This window comes from Poeciliopsis prolifica, unplaced genomic scaffold (genome assembly GCF_027474105.1).
Source record: "Poeciliopsis prolifica strain line A6 unplaced genomic scaffold, Auburn_PproV2 SCAFFOLD031, whole genome shotgun sequence".
Taxonomy (NCBI): domain Eukaryota; kingdom Metazoa; phylum Chordata; class Actinopteri; order Cyprinodontiformes; family Poeciliidae; genus Poeciliopsis; species Poeciliopsis prolifica.
In genome coordinates, this window is record NW_026562406.1 from 2704116 (window position 1) to 2725735 (window position 21620).

General features: G+C 42.9%; 1 protein-coding gene across 7 annotated transcripts in view; it reads right to left on the reverse strand.

Moving 5' to 3' along the window:
• fbrsl1 (fibrosin-like 1) overlaps positions 1 to 21620 on the reverse strand; it is a 327802-nt gene that overhangs the window by 109811 nt on the left and 196371 nt on the right. For 6 of the 7 annotated variants that reach the window (XM_055050777.1, XM_055050781.1, XM_055050776.1 and 3 more), the window contains exon 5: positions 17771 to 17800. The exons of the other annotated variant lie outside the window; for it this stretch is intronic. In XM_055050777.1, coding sequence (XP_054906752.1) covers positions 17771 to 17800 — 30 coding nt within the window. The remainder of the gene's footprint in view (positions 1 to 17770; positions 17801 to 21620) is intronic. 7 annotated transcript variants of the gene reach the window in all.

The following is a 21620-nucleotide window of genomic DNA, read 5'->3' on the forward strand; positions in this document are numbered from 1 at the left end:
ACTAAACAGGACGATTGCTTCCTGGATGCGTGGCTTCTTTTGAAATTTAACATTTTAACCAATCACTAATGTTTGGCTATGGCACTATGAAGCTTACCGGAAACAAGCATCCTCCACTGCGAAGAGAGAGGTGCCAATCCGAACGCTAATCTGTTAATGTTGATTTGGAGGCATAGCCAACACGGACTGAACAGCTTCGTTCACTTCCTCCGCTGCCATTGCCAAAACTACAGGCAGACTACAGCCCTGAAACAGAAAATCAATGCCACCGTTCACAACTTCCACTTCTGTTCGCCATTCGGTGAAGTTATTTTTAGAATTCCAGTTTGCTCAACATTACGGCCAATGAAAATGCAGCTACTCGTTTGCAGCTTTCACTTGTGACCCCTTCCCCCTGAGACGGTAGGCGGTCAAGTCGTGAAAACAGGACTGTTGGAGCTGAGGGACCGTTCCACTGGACCCCACAGCGGGACGCACAAGGGGCAGGGCAATTGAAGCGAAGAGCCACAATAAGCAAGCGGAGTGGTCCCCGGCGCAAATCTGCCTTCAATCTGTCAATGAAGTCCCTGCCGCAACATCCTTAAGTGGAGCCTTTTCATTTTGTTTGACTCCCTGTCTGGGCTGGGCACAATGAGGAGGGATCCGGGTCAATGGAGGCACAGCAGCCTTTTGTTGTGAGCGCGGTGGGTCCAAATGTATAAATAAGTAACGAGAGTAATCAGAGCAAGGACTCGGTGGCCAGGATTTCTCAGGAGACGATAATGGAAGCATGTATGTGTGGGGAACCGTGCAAGCATGATTCCTCCTACTGTTCTGAGACAGCAGGCGTCCATGCTGCGACACGGCTTCAATGGGAAAAAAGAACAAAGCCACTCAGCCTGTTAGGAGGGTTAATGCCAGGGCTTACATTACTAACTGAAGCATAAACACTCAGAGAAAATCCAGGTTCTGTTTTCCACACGCAAACAAGTATTATTCTTACTAACGTGAATTGCGGTTTTTGTTAACATACTGGCACTGCGTCTACAGAAGGAAAACTATCAGATAAATTACTACTAGTGAGCTAAAATCAAGCATTTACATATGCAGTGGCTTGTAAAAATACGTGTATTTCATGAGCCTTGTCACTTTTTTTGTCACGTTTTGCTATGCCTTTGCTTGCATTTTACAAATACGCACTACTATGGTTAGTTTTCTAACAGAATACATTGTGTGAATCTAAAGTGACAAAATGTGAAAAATTTAAGGGGTATGAATGTCTACTTTTTTTAAAACAAGTCTATGCTGCTGACCTGTTGACATCCTTTTACCTCCCTTTGAATAAAATCATTTATTTTGACACTAACCTTCATTTGCAAATCTTGCAGGTTTAAGAACGATCTTTAGGTTTCGCTTTTTTTTTTCTTTAAATCAAACTTCATGAAGAAATGCCTCAGTGCGGACCTGTGCCGAATTACATAGATGTATTCTGCCGCTGTAATAAATATTGTATAATTTCATCAAACCTTCACATCACATCATTCAATTTTGTATTAAGACGATTGTGCACTTGAACTCACTTCAGCAGAACTCAAACAAACTCACAGACAAAGCTTCTTTGATACAAGTTTAAAAGTTTTCTATTATTTAAATAACAATAATAGGTACTCAGCAGGTTAAGTGCTTGTCGGAAACAGGAAATATGGCCGATGCCTGGTTTTTAATAAGCAACTACTTCAGTGATTCTTTTGTGAAAAGAATTATGATTTATTGTGACAACAATAAACTCTAATTGGTGAAAAACTGAAAATATGATTGGATTGTAACTTTATTTTGCCAGACTTTTATTATGTTTCCAATGTTGGCTTCATAAAAGCTCAATTAACATCAATCTAATTTAAACCATACTGACTATACAGTTAAATTCAATTATTGTGTACGGCTTAGCGGCGCAGTGCAGTAGCACCACGTCTTGTAACTGGTGCACTCAAGTAGCCTCTGCTGTGATGTTTTTCTTTTTACACTGCAGAAACTCACAAATTCAGCAAGTGATTTTGGTTTAGTTTCTGGTGCAAATATCTTAATACAAAACGATTTAGAAATCATTTAGAAGCCAGATATAAGAGTTTGTTTTAAGTCGTTAATATTGATGAAAAAGTACAATGGCAGATTTTTTTCCACTTGTAACAGAAAAAATGTTTTGTTGTGAGAAAATGTGAATGTGGAAATAGTACTTTTAAAATCAACATTAAGGGATTATTGATTTAAAACAAGCTTTAAGTTTCTTATGAGGTGTAAAAAAAAAAAAAGAAAAGAAATTTGCACTAGAAGCTGGATCAGAAATACTTGGTAAGATTTTGTGTCTTTGCAGTGTACAGCGATATTGTTGCTTGTCGGGCTCTGATTTTATTGTACACAGTAACACGTGTGTTGTAAAAAGACAATACGATATAAAAATGATTTTTAAAATACTTTTTGCTGTCATTCTTATTGGTACTGAAATAAAGATCAGATATTAAGGCTTCTAAGGATGCACACAATTGGAAAATAAAGGACAAAAACATTTAGTACTTATATGTTCTCCTTTCTGAAAATTCATAAACATTTCTACTAATGTTGTTTTTCGTTATCAGTTCGTAATAGAAAAACCTCTATATAGTTGGTGTTGTACGCTAGTTAAGTCCAACTTTAAATTGCATATTTAATGTACTACAGTATTTTAGAGAACAACAGGAATATTTTTATATTTCGATCTATACGTGCAGCCCAAAAACAAAGCAAATAATAATAAAGAGAGAGAACGGATGAAATCTTGTATCCTCAGGAAATCGGTCGTAACGTATTCTTGGCATGCAGCTAAAAGGATGACTTCCATCTCACAGCGGTTGTGAGCTCCACTCTATTACAGAAGGACGAGTATAAACCGTAGGTGATGGAGATGAACAACTGGCTCTGTCTATTCCCCAGGTGCGTGCTTCTCCTTGTTGCTGCAGCGGTAGCCATGACACTAGAGATGAGGCCTCGTCAGGCTGGAGCAGGCGAGGAGGAAAAATAATATCAAAAGAGCACAGCGTGGTGCTTATCCTTTTACAAGAAGCATGCACTGAGCAGAGCGTAAAGGGGAATACTAGCTCAGACGGGTTCGGAGACACAGCACAACGCAGCGGGAGGGGAGGGGGAAGGCAGGTGGAACTGGGGAAGCTAAACACTAAGCACAGGCAGGGGGGAAGGGGAGGATGCTACAGAGATGAAGGGAAGTGAGGATGGATGTAATGTTCCAGCAATTTTGTCGGTACTGTGTGTGATTGCCCTGTTGGGCTATTTCACTTAGGCGAGTCGAAGGAGGGGACACAATAAAAGCGGAAAATTGTGACCGTAGACGCAAAACGAGACTGCCATTTAACATCCATGGCGTCTTTAAGTATCATCTCCAGCACAGCAGTTTTAACAAATGCTTTATGAAAAAGGCAACTTGTGAACTTATGAAAATGCAAAGTTGTCCAAGTGGACATTGAAAAGTGCTGTTCACCAAGCTGTCTGACAGAAACCACGACGATTGTGGGTGTTCATCTTAAAAACATGTAAAAAAAAAAAAAAAACAGTCATCACCTGCATCATCTTGTTATTATTCTTATCATTGCACTGCAAAGAGTCTTTTGCGATATTTTAGACACACTGACATTGCGATGCAATATATTTGTGATGCATTGTGCAGCCCGAGCGCATCTAGATGTAAACTTGCACTGTGATGCCTTACGATCGCCAGGCATTTGGTACGTTGTTAGGTTTGAAAGCATCACCTTCAGTCCTCCAAACGTTTTTTGTCGTAATGCTCAACCAGCTCTGTCACTAGTTGAGTTTCCATTACAAATGTGCACTAATCTTTTTTTGGTTTACTGCTAATATCAACAAAACACTATTGCAGCGTTTCCACTGAACGAGCAACTAAAGTCCCACGTGATTAAGCTTGTTCACGTAATAAATAGGGAGACTTACGAGAGATATATATTTCAGTCACAGCTCTAACGCTCATCATCAGACAAGATGTCAACGTCTTGTTCAGGTGTTGGAGCAGCAAGCCTCCTATACTTGGGAGCAGCTACATATTTTTGTTAAATTATAGCTGGCGATTTTAAAGAAGAGACAACAAACTCATATTTTGATGAATGCCACCATGCTGCGTATTCTCCAAGGAGGCCAGCGTCTACAAATAAGTGCCTTATTGCTGTATGCAAACTAGCAGGATGCAAACAAACAGTACCGCCATTGCAGCACAATGCAATAAACCCAACTCCTCCTGGCGTAAAAGCTTTTTTTTTTTTTTCGGTTATCCCTTGAGCAAGTTCATTTTTGTAGTTCCAATATGTGCAATGTTACGGTCAATGGAAACCCAGCAATCAAATCCTCAGACCACACAGATAAAATGTTCCTCTGGAACGAATTTGGCTGAAACTGAAACTTTTGGCAAAATTTTGAGGAGCAGATTGTGGTGTTGGTACTTGTAACACAGATGAACATGTGTGTCTGTGTAACTTATGTGTAATTTATGTGCAATTTGTGTGGATTGGAGACATAAAATGCAATCTTTATAAATGAAGCAACTGCCCAAAATGAAAGTGTCCTTCATGCTGATGATGAGTTTGTACAAACCTCTGTCCAACAATATTCCCACACTGAGCAAATCTCTTTCCCTTTTATTCACCCAGTTTACCACTTCCTCTGCATGCCCGCCTCTCCTCACATGCACCAACATTTACACAGCTTTCAACACTTCACTCACACCCTATTTATTCCAGCCGGCGGCCGTGGCATGAGCAAGGCCGCGACCTGTGCCGTCCCCGATGACGACCCCGTGGCTCACCCCTGAAGAAGCCGAGGAGAAAATGCAACCCGAAATCAGACGGATGGACGGATGCCTGCGTTTTCAAGCTGTGGGGAAACAATAAACGCATTCTGTCCCCGAGCGCATTAAAATGACAGAGCAAATTAATCACACGGTCCCATTCGTCACTGCCAGAGCAGACGATGCCCTGGTCAGCCGTGGTTCTGCCACAGAGACACAGAGCAGGGGTGGAATGGGGGGGGGGGACCAAAGAGGAACTTGCCTGGTTAAGTAAATACTGGCATGGCGTCAACAACTGTCATCCTGAATACTGATCGCAACCCTGTACTTGCTGCGGGAAATGCAAAAAGAGAATAAAGAGAGAGAGAGACAGACAGAGAGAGAAAATGCAGTGCAAGAGCTTCCAGAGCTCCTGGCATTTATTTGTCACTTTCTGTTTGTTCCAATAGAAGTTATAAACAAAGCGAAACAAAACAGAGGAGGAGATCATATGCAAATGATTGTTTAAGTGGCAATTTGTGATGAATTCCTTGAGGCCGTAAGCTATGTAACGTGGGAAGGAGAGGAGTTAAAAAAAGAAGAAGCTACGGTTACTATGGATTCATTCAAAAAACATTGCAGATGTTGAAATGATTTGTTTTACTTCTGACAGCTGCCAGTTCAGTCCACTATTCAAGTGAATAACGACGCAAAAAATGCACAATTGGTTTCAAATACAGAAGATGTTTCCACTGAGATACCGTAGATGGTAAAAAAGAAAAAAAAGAAGAGTTTTGACAAACCCCAACCTCCCGGAGCGAGAGCCCACAGAGGGGGTAATGGTCCTTTTAGATAGTTGAGGACCAAAGAAGTGTCAGATACGGGTTGAACAACAACAATTTTCTCCTGCAATTTCCCTCCTGCAGATGCTGGAATGAGGTGTGGGGGTGTGTGGGACCTGTGGCTGTTCGGATGGGGGCGTGGACACAGAACCTCAAATCCATCCGTGGACGTGTTGTCAAGTGTGTGGAGCGTCGGCGACGCGTCAGGAAGTTTCGTTTGTCTCGCGCAAAGAAGCAAACTTTGCCTTTTTCACTTACAGAGACCGAAAAACGACAGCACAAGAAGCTATGTTAAAACCGCAAATTTCAATGGATTATATTGGAACTTTTTGGGTTTTTTTAATGATAAGTCATCACAGGAAGAAAAATTATGATTATCAAAATGTCATGCCAATAAATATTTTGTGCGGCATGCTTTTGTATTCAGCCAACCTGAATACGAACCTGATTTGATGAATCAGTTTTCTGAGGTACTGTCATATTTATTAAATTACAGTACGTGTTCTGATGAGGATTGTTTGCATCACATGGCTATAACAGGTTATAGCAAAGTAAAACAAGTTTGTTGGGTGTGAATACTTTTTTTTCAGTTGCTTTCTTAAGTTGTGCTTGAATATTTGATTAGATTCAGAGTTAAATGGAGCAAAAATGACGAAAACAGAGAAAACAAATCAAACATTTTCAAGTATTGTGATTTAGCTGCCGATGTGGAGCTAACTGAAGTGCATTTCAGTCAAATTAAAAATGACAACATCTGTCCCGTGAATTCTCTTGACCCCTCTGGCTGCATGTGAGAGAAGCTCCCAGCACAGCGATCTGGTCACAGGATCAAATATATACAGCCATTTGACACTTGACCTCCCCGATGGGGCAGAATGGGAAGTCAGCTGATTACTCAGGGTCAACCTGGGAGTCCTGGATTAGGAAAGTATTGATCGCAGAGAAGATGCAGGCTCCGCGGGGAATGAGCTTGGAAGAAAAAGCTCTGCCGGGCAGAAATGATATCGACCGGGAACCCTAGTCAGGCTCTAACGCAAAACCATATTTGAGCTCGGGACCTTGGACTTGGCTGTGCAAACACAGACAGCTTCAGCAAAAAAAAAAAAAAAAAAAGAAAAAGAAAAGAAAGCCTCTTTTTACAGGGAGGGAGGCCTATTGAGAGAAGACAGAGAGTGAATGTGAGAGTGGAGGGGGATTGAAGTAGACAAGTTCAGGGCTATTTGCATTAGACAGACACAGCAGCCGCCTCTGGTCTAGAGCTGACACACTTCAGGGAAGAGTCAGCAGGGGTCATGTAAATCAAGACAGGGCGAGGAGAGATATAGTCCTGACCTGGGGCCAAACTAAGCAGATTTTTAACATTACCCAGAGTCCATGTAAACAGCACTGAGACCTGGCACTGCTTCACTTCACTTCCATGCAAAGTATTTGGAGAAGTCCTGGAGGAAGTCGGCGGGGTTGGGGAGGGAGCGGGCTGCAGAGCTGCAGGATTTGGACAGATTGATGGTGATAGCAGTGCGGACCTGAAGAGCAATCCCCCTCCTTCACTAAATCAAATGACCGGCTTGTCCTCTCCAAATCCCTCAAACCTTTGCTTTCAGCGAAATCCCGGCGGGGAGTGACAGAACTGGCGGAGCGGCTCGTGTGATGCTTGGAGTAGTTTGGTGAGGGGGGAAAAACAGACAGTAATGGCAGATGTATGAGCAAACGGGGAGCATTTATTCAGCTCAGAGAGAAAGGACTGCCAAAAAACCTGAAGGGACGGGGAATACACAACTGTGCTATGAATACATTGGAGCAAGAAAAATGGGCAAAAGGATGAGAAAGACTGGAAGAAATAAGAAAAACACTTTTTTTTATAAGCTCTCCTACATCCTCTGGGCTCTGTTGTTGTTTGTGTGACCATAGCTGGTTTGCTATCTCAACTGTAGTGTTTAGGCCACACACACACACACACACACACACACACACACACACACACAAACACACATTGGTATTTTTACCAATATTAAGACTTTGTATTCACAACCATTCATTGTAATAACTGCATTCATACCTAACCCAGACATTTTCCGTAACCCTGATAAGTACGACTCTCTTCCTAACCAAAACCTAATTCTCATCATACCTGTTCCACTGTACCAGGACCGGGCTTTAGAGCCCATTAGACACATCGGTCTTCAGAAGGTCAGTAAATATGCCAGAAATGATCTCAAAGATGCTAGTTCAACAAGCACCCCCCGCACCCCCCACACACACACACGCACACACACACCCATAGTATGACTTTCTGTCTTCACAAGGACTTTGCATTGACTTCCATTAATTTTTCATTTTTCTATAGCCCAACCCTAACCTTTCCCTAAATCCAACCTAAACTCATTTCACTAAACCTAAACTTAACTCCTAACACTAAAACTGCACTTTCTTTTATGGGGCCCAGGCTTTGGTCCTCATCAGGAGCAATCGGTCCCCACAACACAGTAGACATTAAAAAATGTTTTGGGAATGTATTTATTATTGATCTTAATTTCAAAAGGGTTTTGCATTGACTTCCATTCATTTTCATTGATTTCTATAGTCTAACAATAAACTCCTTAGCCTCACGTCTGACCACTGAGCCCAAAAACAGAACTTTTTCTTCTGGTGCCTCAACTTTGGGCCCCATTAATAGCAGCGAGTCCTCACATAGTAATATATGTTGGCAAAATGGGCTTCATATGGTCACAAATGCTAAAACACACACAACACACGCAGGCTACCGAGCACGGCGTTGTGTTTTGACATGGCCCCGGGCCCGGTGCTGCTGAGCTGCAGTGGGAGACACTGGGCATTGAAAATTTAAGTCAGGGCCTAGGAGAAATTAGGTGAGGAGGCAAGGAAATGGGATGTTGACTTGAACTGGCCCCGGGGGCAGCTGAGAGTCTCCCTGTGCAGCTCCGCTGGCTGCCTGACAGTTTGATGGAGCGAGTGGAGGCTTCCCCGCGGCCCGGGCCGCCGTCTCTAACACTGATGTAGCTCAGTGAGGAACAGATTGAGCCTCCAGGCGTTGCTCTGTTCTACTCTCCTTCTTTCTCTCCTTCTCTCCATGCTGCTACTGCTCACTCTCTCTCCCCCACTAATCCAGTCGAGCCAACACGCAGAGACGTGGAAACGCAGCACATATGCATATGCGGGATTTCTTCCCACCAAATCAAACATTTAACACGAATAGGAAGCATCTAGAGATGTACGCAGATGAAGAAGTACGTCTGGAATGCTCTCTCTGTCTCTTTCTTCCGACAGTACCGTGATGAGCCCTACAGATGCTGTTGACTGAGCTTTGGCCGAGGCACAGGGGGAAGGAGGAGTAGAGGGAGGTTTGATGGAGGTAGAGGCAGAACGAGTAGAGTCAGGGGGGCTGGCAGGCCACAGTGATAATGAAAAGATTCTGGCGGTAGCCCACTGTGTACTGGTCATGAGAAGCTTGTGCTGCCGGGGGGCTCTACTGCTAATTTCAGGGGGCAGCCAAGTGTTTCACGCTAGACTTGTCATCAAGCCAGAGGGGGCATTCATACAGGGTGACAGCAATTGCGAGAGCGGGTAAGGAGTTTGGGGAGGTGGGGTTGGGGATGCAGAGGGCGAAAGCTTTGGCTCCGTTTGCCCCTCCCCGGTTCCTCCTCTTCACTCTTTGCAATGATCAAACGCTCTTACAGACAGGGTGCAGAATTACAAATGAGAGTCCTGTGGGCAATGGCTGGAACTGGAATCAGCTAATCTCTGAGCTCCGGTCGCTCCGTAGGTGGCCTTGAGGGGCACAGCTTGTCCTCTCTCCGAGACGTTCTGGATGAGTCTTGCTGCATGCATTTCCCCTCTTTCATTGCCCACTTTCCTGTCTGACTCTTGTTAAATAAAGGCCACTAGTCATAAAAAAACCTTTTAAAAACAAATAATCAACTGAAAAAACTTTGCTGCAATATGTCATGGTTGCTGAAGTCTTGCTGTCTCTCGCTCTGTTGCAGCCTTTTAAATGGCTTCTTATACCTTTAAAGATTGCTCTCACTTCATTTCAAACACCTCACTGATGATGAAAGCGACTGTCAGTGTTCTTCAGTAAGTAACAACAACAACACCAAAGACTATCGATTTTGTCTTTATGACCAGGACAAATCCAGCTGATCAAACATGACTTGATCTGCGCTGCTGCAACATATTTTGCATTCTGATGGTATTTTAGGCTTCAACGTCTTCGGTGATAAGATAACTAAATTTAGTGCAACTACAGTTATCTACAGTTTTTTCTGGTGTTCCATCAGATTGTTTCTTGAAGCAAAAATGAACCCCCAGTGAGCCAAGAGAACCAGATTTTTTGTCCAACGCTGATATTTGTGGATGTTGCTTGTGCGTCAGATTTGCAGGCGTGTTAATTGCATTAACATTTTCAGTATTTTTAATCAATTAATCAAACTTTTTGTGTCAATGTTGAAGCCCTAATTACAGTGCCTGAATCTTGCTCACATAGCTAGTTAGTGTTGCCGACCCACATCTTGGCACAAAGAAATTTCCCTACATGCAAAGTGCAATTTAGGTTTTTAGTAGGTACATGTGCTGATAAAAACTAAACGATTATTGCATCCTGGATGAAGTAAAGTTAAGGACATTTGGATACATAGTACGGACTGGAAGTTCCAGAAACTTGATGCTAACAGCTAGCACACTCACCCTCCAACACAAAGAAACGCTTGGCTTTAGTTTTTGACATCAGGAGGAAAGAGCAAGAGTTTCGCAAATGTGCGAGAGGGATGGTGTCTGCACTGATAGCTTGGCGGTAGATGGAAAAGGCTGGAAGGTTTGGAAACTCTTTGTCACATAAAGGAGAATGTAAGAGAAGGGAAGACAGTCAAAGAGAGACAGAGCGATGTGGAAGGGGAGGAGAGGGGAAAGGGGGAGGCAGGCACATTGCACACTTCAGGCTGTGAATAATTTAAAGGAGCACTGGGGAGACGAGACGAAGATGAACACAAAACACTGGCAGCATTTGACCCAGAGCTGTAGCTACATCAGTGCACATCAGAGAGAGAGAGATAGAGAGAGCGTTCTCTTTTGCTCTACCTCTTCCTCCCTCCTTCTATCTCTTTCCCGTCTTTTGCTCTTCATCTGCCTGCCTCTGTGTCAGAGAGGATACAGCTGTACACTGTTCTTGTTCTACCTCACATTCTATGAAGCTCAACAGAACGGCTGACAACTCTGTTTCATGAGAACCTTGTTCCCTTCCCTGCCAGGGGCATTACACAGCACCTTGCAAAAAGTATGTTCACCCCTTGAACTTGTTCAGGTTTGGAACAAGTTCTTCAACCACAGACCTCACTGTGTTGTTTATGTGAGGGAACAATTTACGAAAAGAGAGCGACACCACTGCTCTCCTTTGAAGACGTGACTGTCCAGCTAAATGGAAATGCGGAGCTGCAGTGTTCCACAGCTCAGGTCGATGCACAGTCACAGTCCAGAACAGGGTTGGATAATATGGCTGAAAAAAGTATCACAATATAAGCATTTTGTGCTGGTTGATAGATAATTATTGATTAGTTTTTTGTTTTGTTTAGTTTTAAATATCTGAAATACTGCCAAACCGGCAATGTAATGTTCTCTCTTTCATCCAGTTTTCACTCCATGCCGTTGTTTTTCATTTTGAAGCCGTTATGCTGGCAAAACCTGAAACTGCTGCTGCACATGCTCCTCAGCAGGTTGTTGCAAGGAAACCAAAGAGTGAGTGGTGGATGCCACCAACCTTGCTTAGCTTAGCTTTCCTTCATCTACATCTTCCAGAATCCTGTACGGTTCTGGGCTGTAGTTCAGTGAAACCGCTGAAAATTTTATCCAACATATTGTCTATCGATATTGATCGTGTGTCTATCACAGTACATATTGTCATTGATTTATTTCCCATTATTAGTCCAGTTCTTAATTCACCTGAGTCTTTGCAAGACTTTACAGCTGTTTCATTCATAGATATTCTCTGTCCAATCTGAGCTGAGCTGCCTTGCCAAGACGAATCCAACAGACCCGCAGCTGGAAATGCAGTTAAATGTGGCTCCACAAAATAACAGACCCTTCAACATGCGTAAATGTTTCTGAAAACTCTCAAAAACCATAAAACATTTTACTTTCCCTTTAAACTTTACTACTTCATGTTGCTCCATCACATAATCTCTGACTAAAATACAATCAAGTTTGTATTTGTGACATATGTATCTATGCAAGGCACTACAAACAGTGTTATCCACTGGAATAGTTCGGTTTAAATGAAATGCGTTTGCAAGGGGAACCTGGACATATTTTAGCCATCATTAGGTGTAAGACGGCAGCAGAAGCAGCAGCACTGTGAACAGGAAGCCCTGCAAATTGGAAGGTAGCAGCTGTAAATAAAGAGCCGCACCTACAATTAGGCTTCGAGGGGTTAAGCCGAGCTCGCTCACACCACCTTTATCAAGCTGTCATGAATCACCTACCCTCCTGAAGAGTGGACCCGTGTGTGCCATGAAATGTCTGCTGGACATCTGTGCAGGGAGTGGCAGTGGGGCGGACGGAGCGCGCCCATGAGGGAGGGGCGATTTATTACTGCAATTAAGGTACCGTGGGAATAGCGAAGCTGAGGTTGCATGTGAAATATGACGGATATTTATAAACTTTAAATATCATGCAAGTTTAAAAAAATAAGAAAGAAAAAAGGAGATGGCACATAAACAGAGCCAGATTGGATCCTTCTGTCTTCCTCTCTGTCTCTTTCTCTCCCTCCCTCACTGTCTGCTGCTCAGTCTGTGTAGCTGATATTAATGGGACATCCCTTGTTTGTAAATGTGCCAAGTTGTGAGCACCACTGCGGGCTGTCTATTATAGCGGGCCTCTGGGGCAGCTATTCCATTTGGTGCCACATATGGCACTCAGCAGCATCAATTAATGTTGTTATAATACTGATTTTTATGAGCCAGAGCTTAACTTCTGTCCTGTTTATTCGATGCATATATCTCCTGCTTTTTGCCCTCCACCCCCACTGAGTCTTTGATTCTTCAGACCGCAGAGCCCCCCTTTTTACTGAAACGTTCAAGAATCTGCCGTCTGAGTGGAGCGAGGGAAAGCTGAGCCAAATTCTGAAGGCTTCAAGCTAGCTTTGACTTCAAAACCTCGCTTGAAGAAAAGCGTTGCTTCTCCCAAGACTTAGAATGTACAGTGAACCCTGGGATGCATTCCAGGAATAGCTGGGAACCCCTCTGAAAATGCACAGAATTGTCAATTTTAATAGATCGAGCACAAATTACACCTTAATATGCATTAATACAGAGAGGGGAAACTGTCTTAGCACAATTGAAGACGCTAACATCTACGGTTTTCCTCATCTATGAGCAGTAAGGCAAATGAACGGAGATATTGGATTGGCTGCTTTACAGACACTAAACAATAGCATGTCATATCACAATACTTTAGTTATGCTCTACCAATAAACAGAAGAATTTTCCAATTATAATTAGAAGTTACCTTTCATATAAAAATTGGTGAGTTGGTGAAACTGTGAATAGTTCCCCTGCAGATTAATTTATGATGAGTTAGAACAGTAGTTGGTCATTTATTTTTGCCACTGCCAGAATTTACCTGTCTTTAGGCAAATCGAGAAGAACAGAAAGATGAGAATCTGATAACTAATAAGTGAAACATTCCCTGGTTTTCTCACTTTGCACCTTGCATCACACAGTAGACTTATCAGGAACAACGCCTTTTACACTCTTCGAAAGAATGTGCTGCGAAGTATGTACTTGATAGCGTAAGTTTGGCAAACATTGCTAACGATGCAGAACCTGAAGAAATACCCGTCCCTCAACAACTTGGTCATTTCATACCCAACTGGACATTCTGCACTGACCTTTGTCCCATTAACAGCCACCTGGTTTCTTAGCCTCTACGACAACTTATACTTCATGAATTCACTTTTACAAAGAAAAGCTAATGGACACACTATGGTGTGAGACAATATGGGAATTAAACATGTGAAACAGGTAAGTGGGCGAATCGACCAACCAAGGTCGTCCGTGTTTTGACTATTTTTGAATATCCAACGACCAATGCTGCCTTACCAGGAACTAGCTCAGGTCATATTAGGGCACAGTGTGTTACATTAGGCCTGTATTCATGCACAATGCAATAAGCAGATGGATGAGAGAACAGAATCTGAGGGGCCCTTTTTGTTCCCCCCAGTGCCTTTGGTGGTGGATCTGACAGGATGAGGGGAACAAGAGCACGGCGAAAAGCCCCGCTTAAAAAGCCCCCAGAAACACCATCCTTGTCAGCAGTGTCACAATTAGAGACGAGATCACTGGCACTTCCCGGTGAGAAATATCTCACCGCCGCTCCTCAATGGAACGCTTTCGTTTGACGAACGCCCCTCAAAGCCGGGGGTTTTTAAAACGTTTCGGATGGCTAATCACTCTCAGGATGAAAGGCCCTGGCATGTTCGTTTGTGTCGGCGCGGGGGAGCTTCCCTTGCCGTTTCGCTCGCTCTGATTCTGATTGTTTTTGTTCGTTTCCTTTTTCTTTTTTTTGTGTGTTGCAGCAGGCAGAGGGAGGCGAGGCAGGCGAGCTGGCAGGCAGCGCCGTTTGAAGGTGCAGTCAGACCCGAGCGCGGGCCCGACGCTTTGTAGTGATATTTCCAGCAGCACAATCTCATTACTTTTTGACGTGGGAGATGCATGCAGGGGCGGCTTGTCATTTCATGCTGTCAAAAGTTCTACAGGGGATGTGGGGGGAACAGGGGCGACAGCGAAACTTCAATGACCTGGCTCATCAAGGATGAATATATTAAATCGAATATCATAGATAAAGAACCAATGAGCGCTGTTATCAGAGATGTTTGTAAACCTTATGTCTGGTCCGTAGGGTACTGACGGATCCTTGTCTCTCGTCCGTAAGACTGTAACAATGTCTCATCTTCCAAACTGCTTTACTGTATGCCCAGTTGGGTGGATTAATTTAGAATAGAAAAAAAAGACCTAATGGCAGCATCATTCACCTTTCAAAAGAAGAGGAGAGCTCCTGCATAGTTTCACATGAGAGAAGCGCTGACAGTTCCCCCTCAGGAAAACGCCTGGGGTTTGTCCCATGACGTCGATTTCACGCGGACTCCTTTCAATGCCGAGAGAGAAATTAGCTCTGTGTGAGACGCTGCCTGGCACCGACTGAAGCGGCCGGTTACCATGCAAACCCCAGCCTGTTGCTGGGGCGACTGTCCTGAAGTGCTTCCTGGGTAATTTTTGAGGTCACTGGTTTGTGCACGCCTATGTGCTGCAGATGGGCCCACCCTCATTCAGGGCCCGGCGGGAGCTCTTTCATTAGCCCAGTGAATGGCCTTATTCATCCCCTTCGCCCCAATTGGTCACGCTGAGTCTCTGCAGAGGGACCAGGACAAACTTTTCTCCCTGATCTTCCACGCACCACCCACCTTAGTCAGGCTTTCCTTTTGTTCAGGGTGCATGGGGGGGGATGTGGTGGCTGGAACTCTAGGGACTCACAAACCAAAAGTGATTAACTACTTGGTGTATGTAAAGTGCGACTGACATTTTAGCTTTTTCTTTTTCCAATTAAAGTTGCAATGTGTAACTTTTATTTAAAAAAAATATCTGTTACATATTTATTACAACTGTCAGTATGGCATAGGACAGATAATCTGTGAAAAGAAATTGAGCTCATCTGCCTTCTCTAAGTACTACTTTTGCTAGCTACAGACAGACAGACCTCTGTTAGAAACAACCAATCAGATTCAGGAGGTGGGGCTTAGCATCATCAATCATTCTCATGTATGTGCTGCTTACGCTCTCTCCATTGCTCTCCTCTATGGTGCAGCTTCTTCCTGATAGCAGAGTTTGCCAGGATTGCTAAGGCTAGTTAGCATGGTTACAGATGGTGGTAAGTAAGCAGCTTTCCTGTCATCACATGTTGTTTTGCCGTCATTCGCACATTGAGCCGCTCGGACATGAGCTGTTTGACAGCACTAAGACCCTCCCCCCGGCTCTGATTGGTTGTTTTTGACCATGTGCAGTGGGTTTCTTGAAATGACAATTATAGTAGCTCAGGGAGGAGGTAGAGGAGATCCATCTTTTCACAGGTGTTCTGTCTCATAACATGTTGTCACAACATGGTAATCAAGACAGTTATAGGCTAATAAAGTAAACTCCGTATTCACTCAAAATTTGTTGATCTGACCTATGGTGTTGGCTGGGGGTTCTGATCACAGGATCTATCAGGTTATTACAGGCGCACTGATTAATTGGCTACAATTTCTTTAATTTTAGTAGATGTGCAATCTGCCGACACTTAAATGGTAAACTGATTTTATAACATTTTCTTCAAATGTCTTGAAATTAGCAGATGTCCCCATTGTTGCTAACTTTGTGAGTTTACAGAGAAAAACAATCAGTTTTGGCTAAAATTGGAATTGGCAGGACAGGCTTTTTAAATCTCGTTATCAGCCAGAAAACAGTACTTGATGCACTCCTGCTGGTTATTTGACGAAACTTGACTATTGATCGATACCTGTTATCAGTTTACCGTCTGTCATATCAACACCTAACAACACATGCAGTTGCATTTTTCAGAGTAAATTCTTAAACAAACTTCATTTTTGCATGCACTCCTTGTAAAACTGCATCCCAGTTTGTGTACATTATTTTGTGGAGTTAAGGGGGGCGTCACAGAGAGTCTCGACCCGTTTCCTTCTTTATGATGATGTTTACAGAGAAACGAGACGGGGGTCCATATCTGGTTGTGACATATGGTACAGCTCCCAGGGTAGCAAAAGAAAGTGCAGTTGGCTCAGCCTAAACACGACTAATTATATTTTACCCCTTTAAAAACAAAGACATAAGACATAATAATGTTTTAGCCGACCTTTTGTAAGAACCTTCCTTATCTAGGTAACCCTGAGTTGGATCAGCATGTTGAGGCTGAACTCCAGAGAGCAACTGTGACTGTTCATTGTCTAGAAAAGCAAGGAGAGACTGGATTGTCCTAAAATTTACCGATTGAAAAATAAAAATGATGCTGCCCTGTTTTTCAAACAAACACGGAGTTGATTTGATGAGGTTTCTTAAAGAATAAATTATAAAACCGTGTTCCGAGTTATTATGCAAATTGGGTTTCAGTGGCATAAGGTTTACATTTTTTGTTGTGCTATAAAATTTTAGTAAAATTTTATATATACTGTAATAGTTCATGACTTTAAAATTATACTGACCACCATTGACCATTTAAAAAATCTGAGAAAATATCACTTGCATAATAATTTGGGACACGTTGTAGTATGGGGCTTCACTTATCTTGAAATAACTCCTGCAGAATTTGTGCAGACTTTTGTGAATGATGCATGTGGTGACAGTCGGTATGAACTGTTTGGCAGAAGGAAGTTAGCTAAATCCATATGACATAGAGGGTTATTTGATGAGGAATAGAATAGCAAGAGAGCTCAACTTATTCAACACAGATTTGAAAACTGAAACAAAATCTACCTGGTGCTTATATTTTTGCTCAAGCGCGTGTCAATAAAAATCCAAAGTACTATTTTAGTTGGCGTGTTTTTGCTCTTAATTCCAGAAATTAAAGGTATGTTTCTTAAAAGCCATCATTTCGCCAAAGTAAAGTTTCAAGAACCTTATTTCTATTTCAGCGTCATAAAAAGAGCACGACATAAAAAACTCAAGCAGAGTTATTTCATTGCTGTTTCCACTCAGTCCATTGAGTTGCCTCAGTAGCTGCAGTTCATAGATATTCTAGAGGGTTCTTTACTGCCTGCCTCTTTTTGGCACTTAAGTAATTCTCAGGTCTAGCCTGGTGAGAAGTGACTAATTGTCTTGAGTTGTTAGTGTGCTGGGAACGGGGACCCACTTCAGTCGGTGACAGGGTGCACAATAATTTTGTTTTTCCCGTCCCTCCTCACCCCTCTCCTTCTACCCTCTCTCTGCGCCCCACCTCTTTCTCTCTCTCTCTCTCTCTCGTTCTCCATCTTGCAGCAGATTTTGCCCCTGTGCTTCTCAAGCTACTGAGCTGTAAAATTGACTGGACAGCAGGCAGTATACAGAATGAGACCTGGCATCATGGACACACTAACCTTGTGGAGGGCCACTGCTGCTGGCTGCACCTAAAGAGATGGAGACAGAATGTCAGCCATATTAGACTGAGAAAGGTTCAATGAGGAAGAAGGAGAGACCAGAGGGAGACAGACACGGAGAGACATATTGTTTCTTCATGACAAAACAATATGGCAACTTGGCAAAAGCAAATCTAAATCAATATGAGGTGGGCATAGGCTCTACACACAGATAGGAAAAAAAAGGATGGAAACCGCACAAAGAACAAAAGTGGGAACATTAGAACAAACGTTAGCTACAGTACCACGGCCAACATGTTGATACTTTCGGTCTTTGTATTACTCAAAACTCAGTATCACTGACAAAATGTAGATATTGCCATCAAATAGGTTGGGACTCTTACCAGGACGGCTAAACGTTTCACAGCAAGGATGCTTCCTTTTGAAAGCATTTTAAAGATCTTAATAAATGTTTCCAGAGGTTAATAAAGGTCAACCAGCCAGTCTATGTTCACAAAACCAATGGTGTCGTCTGTGCCGATATAAATTTTTCAAATGTTAAACACAAAATTTCTAGAGGTCACCAGAGATAACCTTGATGAAAATTAATTGCTCTATGTTTGTGCAACTTAAAATTTGGTAGCACATTTTATTGATACCAAAACAGCATGGCGACTTAGCAAAAACAAATTTGTTTCATTTCGCAAGTGGGGGGGTGGGAGACAGAGGGTTGGTTGACCTTTGATGACCTCTTTGAATATGTATTCATATCTTTAAAATTATAGCAGCACAAACAAAAAATTTTGATGCGCAAACATTTGACGCCATCGCTTGGTCTGAATGGGTGAAAGGGGCAACTTTACTCAGGTTGCTTTGGAGGATGCAGGGTCTGAAAAAAAGGTTGTCAGTTTGGGGACATGTTTGAGTTTATGTAATAGTCTGCATTTTCCACAGAATACAAATGGAAACTGTTTTTACAGCCAGTAATGCTAATATGCTAACATGTCAACTGTGATGACTTGGTACTTCTTCTAAAACTCTTCTCTTCACACACAGTGTGACGTTGCCTCTGCCCAACATAGAAATACTTAAAGAACTCTACAAATAAAACACTCTGAATGTGGCTTGTTTGACGTTCGTAAGGACATAACAGGAATTGGTGGCGAAACAAAGCTTTTCAAAAAACTGAGATCGGAAATCGGCCCCGAATTCTCTGATTGGTGCATCTCCGGCAAGAAGGTGGTTCCTGTATCAGCGTGGATCCCACCTCCCTCTGTAATGAATTCAGCTCATACCACTAGTCCTGGAACAAATCTGAGCAATCAATTACTATGAATCACAAATAGACTGGCTGCGGTTTAGATGTGAACAAATGGCGCTTCGGTCTCTTACAGATGATATTAGTGCTCTGAGCTTCTTTCTCTCCACAAGAGATTAAGCAGGTTTGTACTCTCTCAGGCGGCCAAGCACTCTCTCCCTCCTCCCCCCTCTGCACAACGCCCCCGCCCCTCCAGGGTGCTGCACTATCATTTGCAGGAAAATTACTTCAGTAATGAAGAATCCAGGCCCATAAATCCTTGTGGCCTCACCTTCCTTCGCTGCCCAAGTCTCGCTGAAGAGCTAGTAAAAATTCCCTTTAAAAAATTCATAGCGCAATTTTGCTCAAATCCCTCCCAGCAAGCACAATTATGGAACTTTCATCTCAATTGATTTATGTCTTGGGTAAAGAGATGAGGGGTTGGGGGGGCACCACTCAGTGTGTGTGTGTGTGTGTGGGAGGGATGGGGGGGGTCGCAGTTATGGGGTTTGGAGAGAGGAAAATAACAAGTGGTAAATCATTGTTTTTAAACCGGAAGGTGCATGTGAAGCCTTTTGTCAATTTCTCTGGATGTTTGTTGTACTGCAGGTGATGGCGAAATACACCGTGTACGGAGGAGGAGGAGGTGGAGGAAGAGGGGGACGAAAGACGTAAGGCGAGCATTTGAAAGTAGAAGTAAAACAGCAGAAAGAGGGAAAGGGGGCGAGAGAGAGAAGGAGAGAGAGGGCGAGAGCGGCGAGGGCAAAAAGCAGTATTACACTTGATTAATAACACTAATCAAATTATACAGTGTTCCACTGTGCCCTGAAATCTGGGGCCATAATGTCCTCTAATAGCGAGGTTCATGGAGCTAAACTTCAGAGGGAAAACACAGCGCTGACTGCTGCACGCCTTAATGAAGGCAGTAAAACATCCATTTCCAGAAGCCATGAAATGAAAGGCGAGATTGTAGATGTGCACCCGGTGGCTCCCTGACTGCAAAAAAATAAAAAATAAAAAAATAAATAAAATAAATGGATTAAAAAAAAAATAAGAGAACAAAATAAAAAAAAAACCCACAGAACACAGCTTTAGAGACGGGCAGAGAGATGCTTTACTGTCTTAGACAGAGAAATGACGAGAGAATAAAATACATGTGGAGTTAAAGGGTAACGCCGACAACAAGGAGACATGAAAAAAAAAAAAACAGAACGAGAGAAAGAAAAAGGCTGATGAAGCGGAGACAGAGAGGCAGGTTGGCAGATACTCATAGGGCTTCATTTCCAGAGAAGTTCTCCTCTGGCATGAAGACAGTCATTTGTGTCTGCTGATTATGGATGAGCTCGGTTGCTTGACTGTGTCTGTTATACTTAGTGCTGCTGAAAGCAGCCACAATTCATCACTATTTAGCTGCTGATGCACCTAACCACACCGTCCTCCCCCTCATCTATATCAATACCTTTCCATTAGAGAATCCCATTGTCCACTCAGGCATGCATTGTGTTGATCCATCTTTCCCTGCACATTTCCAGTTGTCCACCCATTCATGTGAGCAATCGCCCAGGCATTCATTCATTCATACATCCCTCTGGCTGTTTGTCCAGCCGTTGTTATATACATTTATCTACGTAGGGAGAGACTCCTCGATCATTTGCTCACACATCTATCAATACTCTCAGTCAGTGAGAGTAAACCATGCACATGGTATATGACCTTTGCACCATGCTAGCTGCTGGTATGCTAGGTTTAGCTTACCCAAACCTATTGCTATAGCTAGTTTAATGCTACAAAAGCACCAGTAGCAGAAGGGTTCAATGCTATGTAAAGTAACTTGGCTTCAGTGCATTGATTCAATACAATATGATATAGTTATAACATGGTGAGGCAAAGGAAAGATAATAACAAATAAAAATTCCAAATTCTCTTGTAGCTGCAGTCAGTGCCTTCTATGGCAATATTTTTTTTTTCATAATTTGCTAACACTATTGCTGTGCCCAAGAGATAATTTGTGAAAAAACAACAACATCTAGCTCCTCTGACTTCTCTCTGTGCTCCTACTGCCATCTGCAGAAACAACAAAACACAACTCCAGGTCTGAATCAACCAATCAGAGTCAGAGGGAGTGCCTTAGCATCGTCAGTCAAGGATGTGCACACGCTGCTCACACCCTACCCTACGTAGAGCGCACAAACGCAAGCTGGAAGTCGTGCTAATGGTGGAGAAACAGCCTCATGTTAAAGGAGGACGGCTCATCCGTCATTATCGCCAGTGGCCATGATTGCTAGCTTGCACATTGATGGGAGGTCAGAGCTGTTACGCAGCAGGGAATGCATTTCTGCAACCATTTAAAACTTTAATTTAGCTTGATACCACAGCTGAAATGATTCGCCGTTGATTACTGAATATCCTGGAGGGAAATGATCTACCCTTTAATAAGTACATTGTGATCAGGTCGGAGGTTTTGTGTGTTGCAGGACAAAACTCTTGTTTCCGCTAACACCTAGCTTGTTGACGCTGTTGATTCTAGGTGCTATTTCTGTCTATGGAGAGAGAAGTGCCCAGAAAATGTGAGAA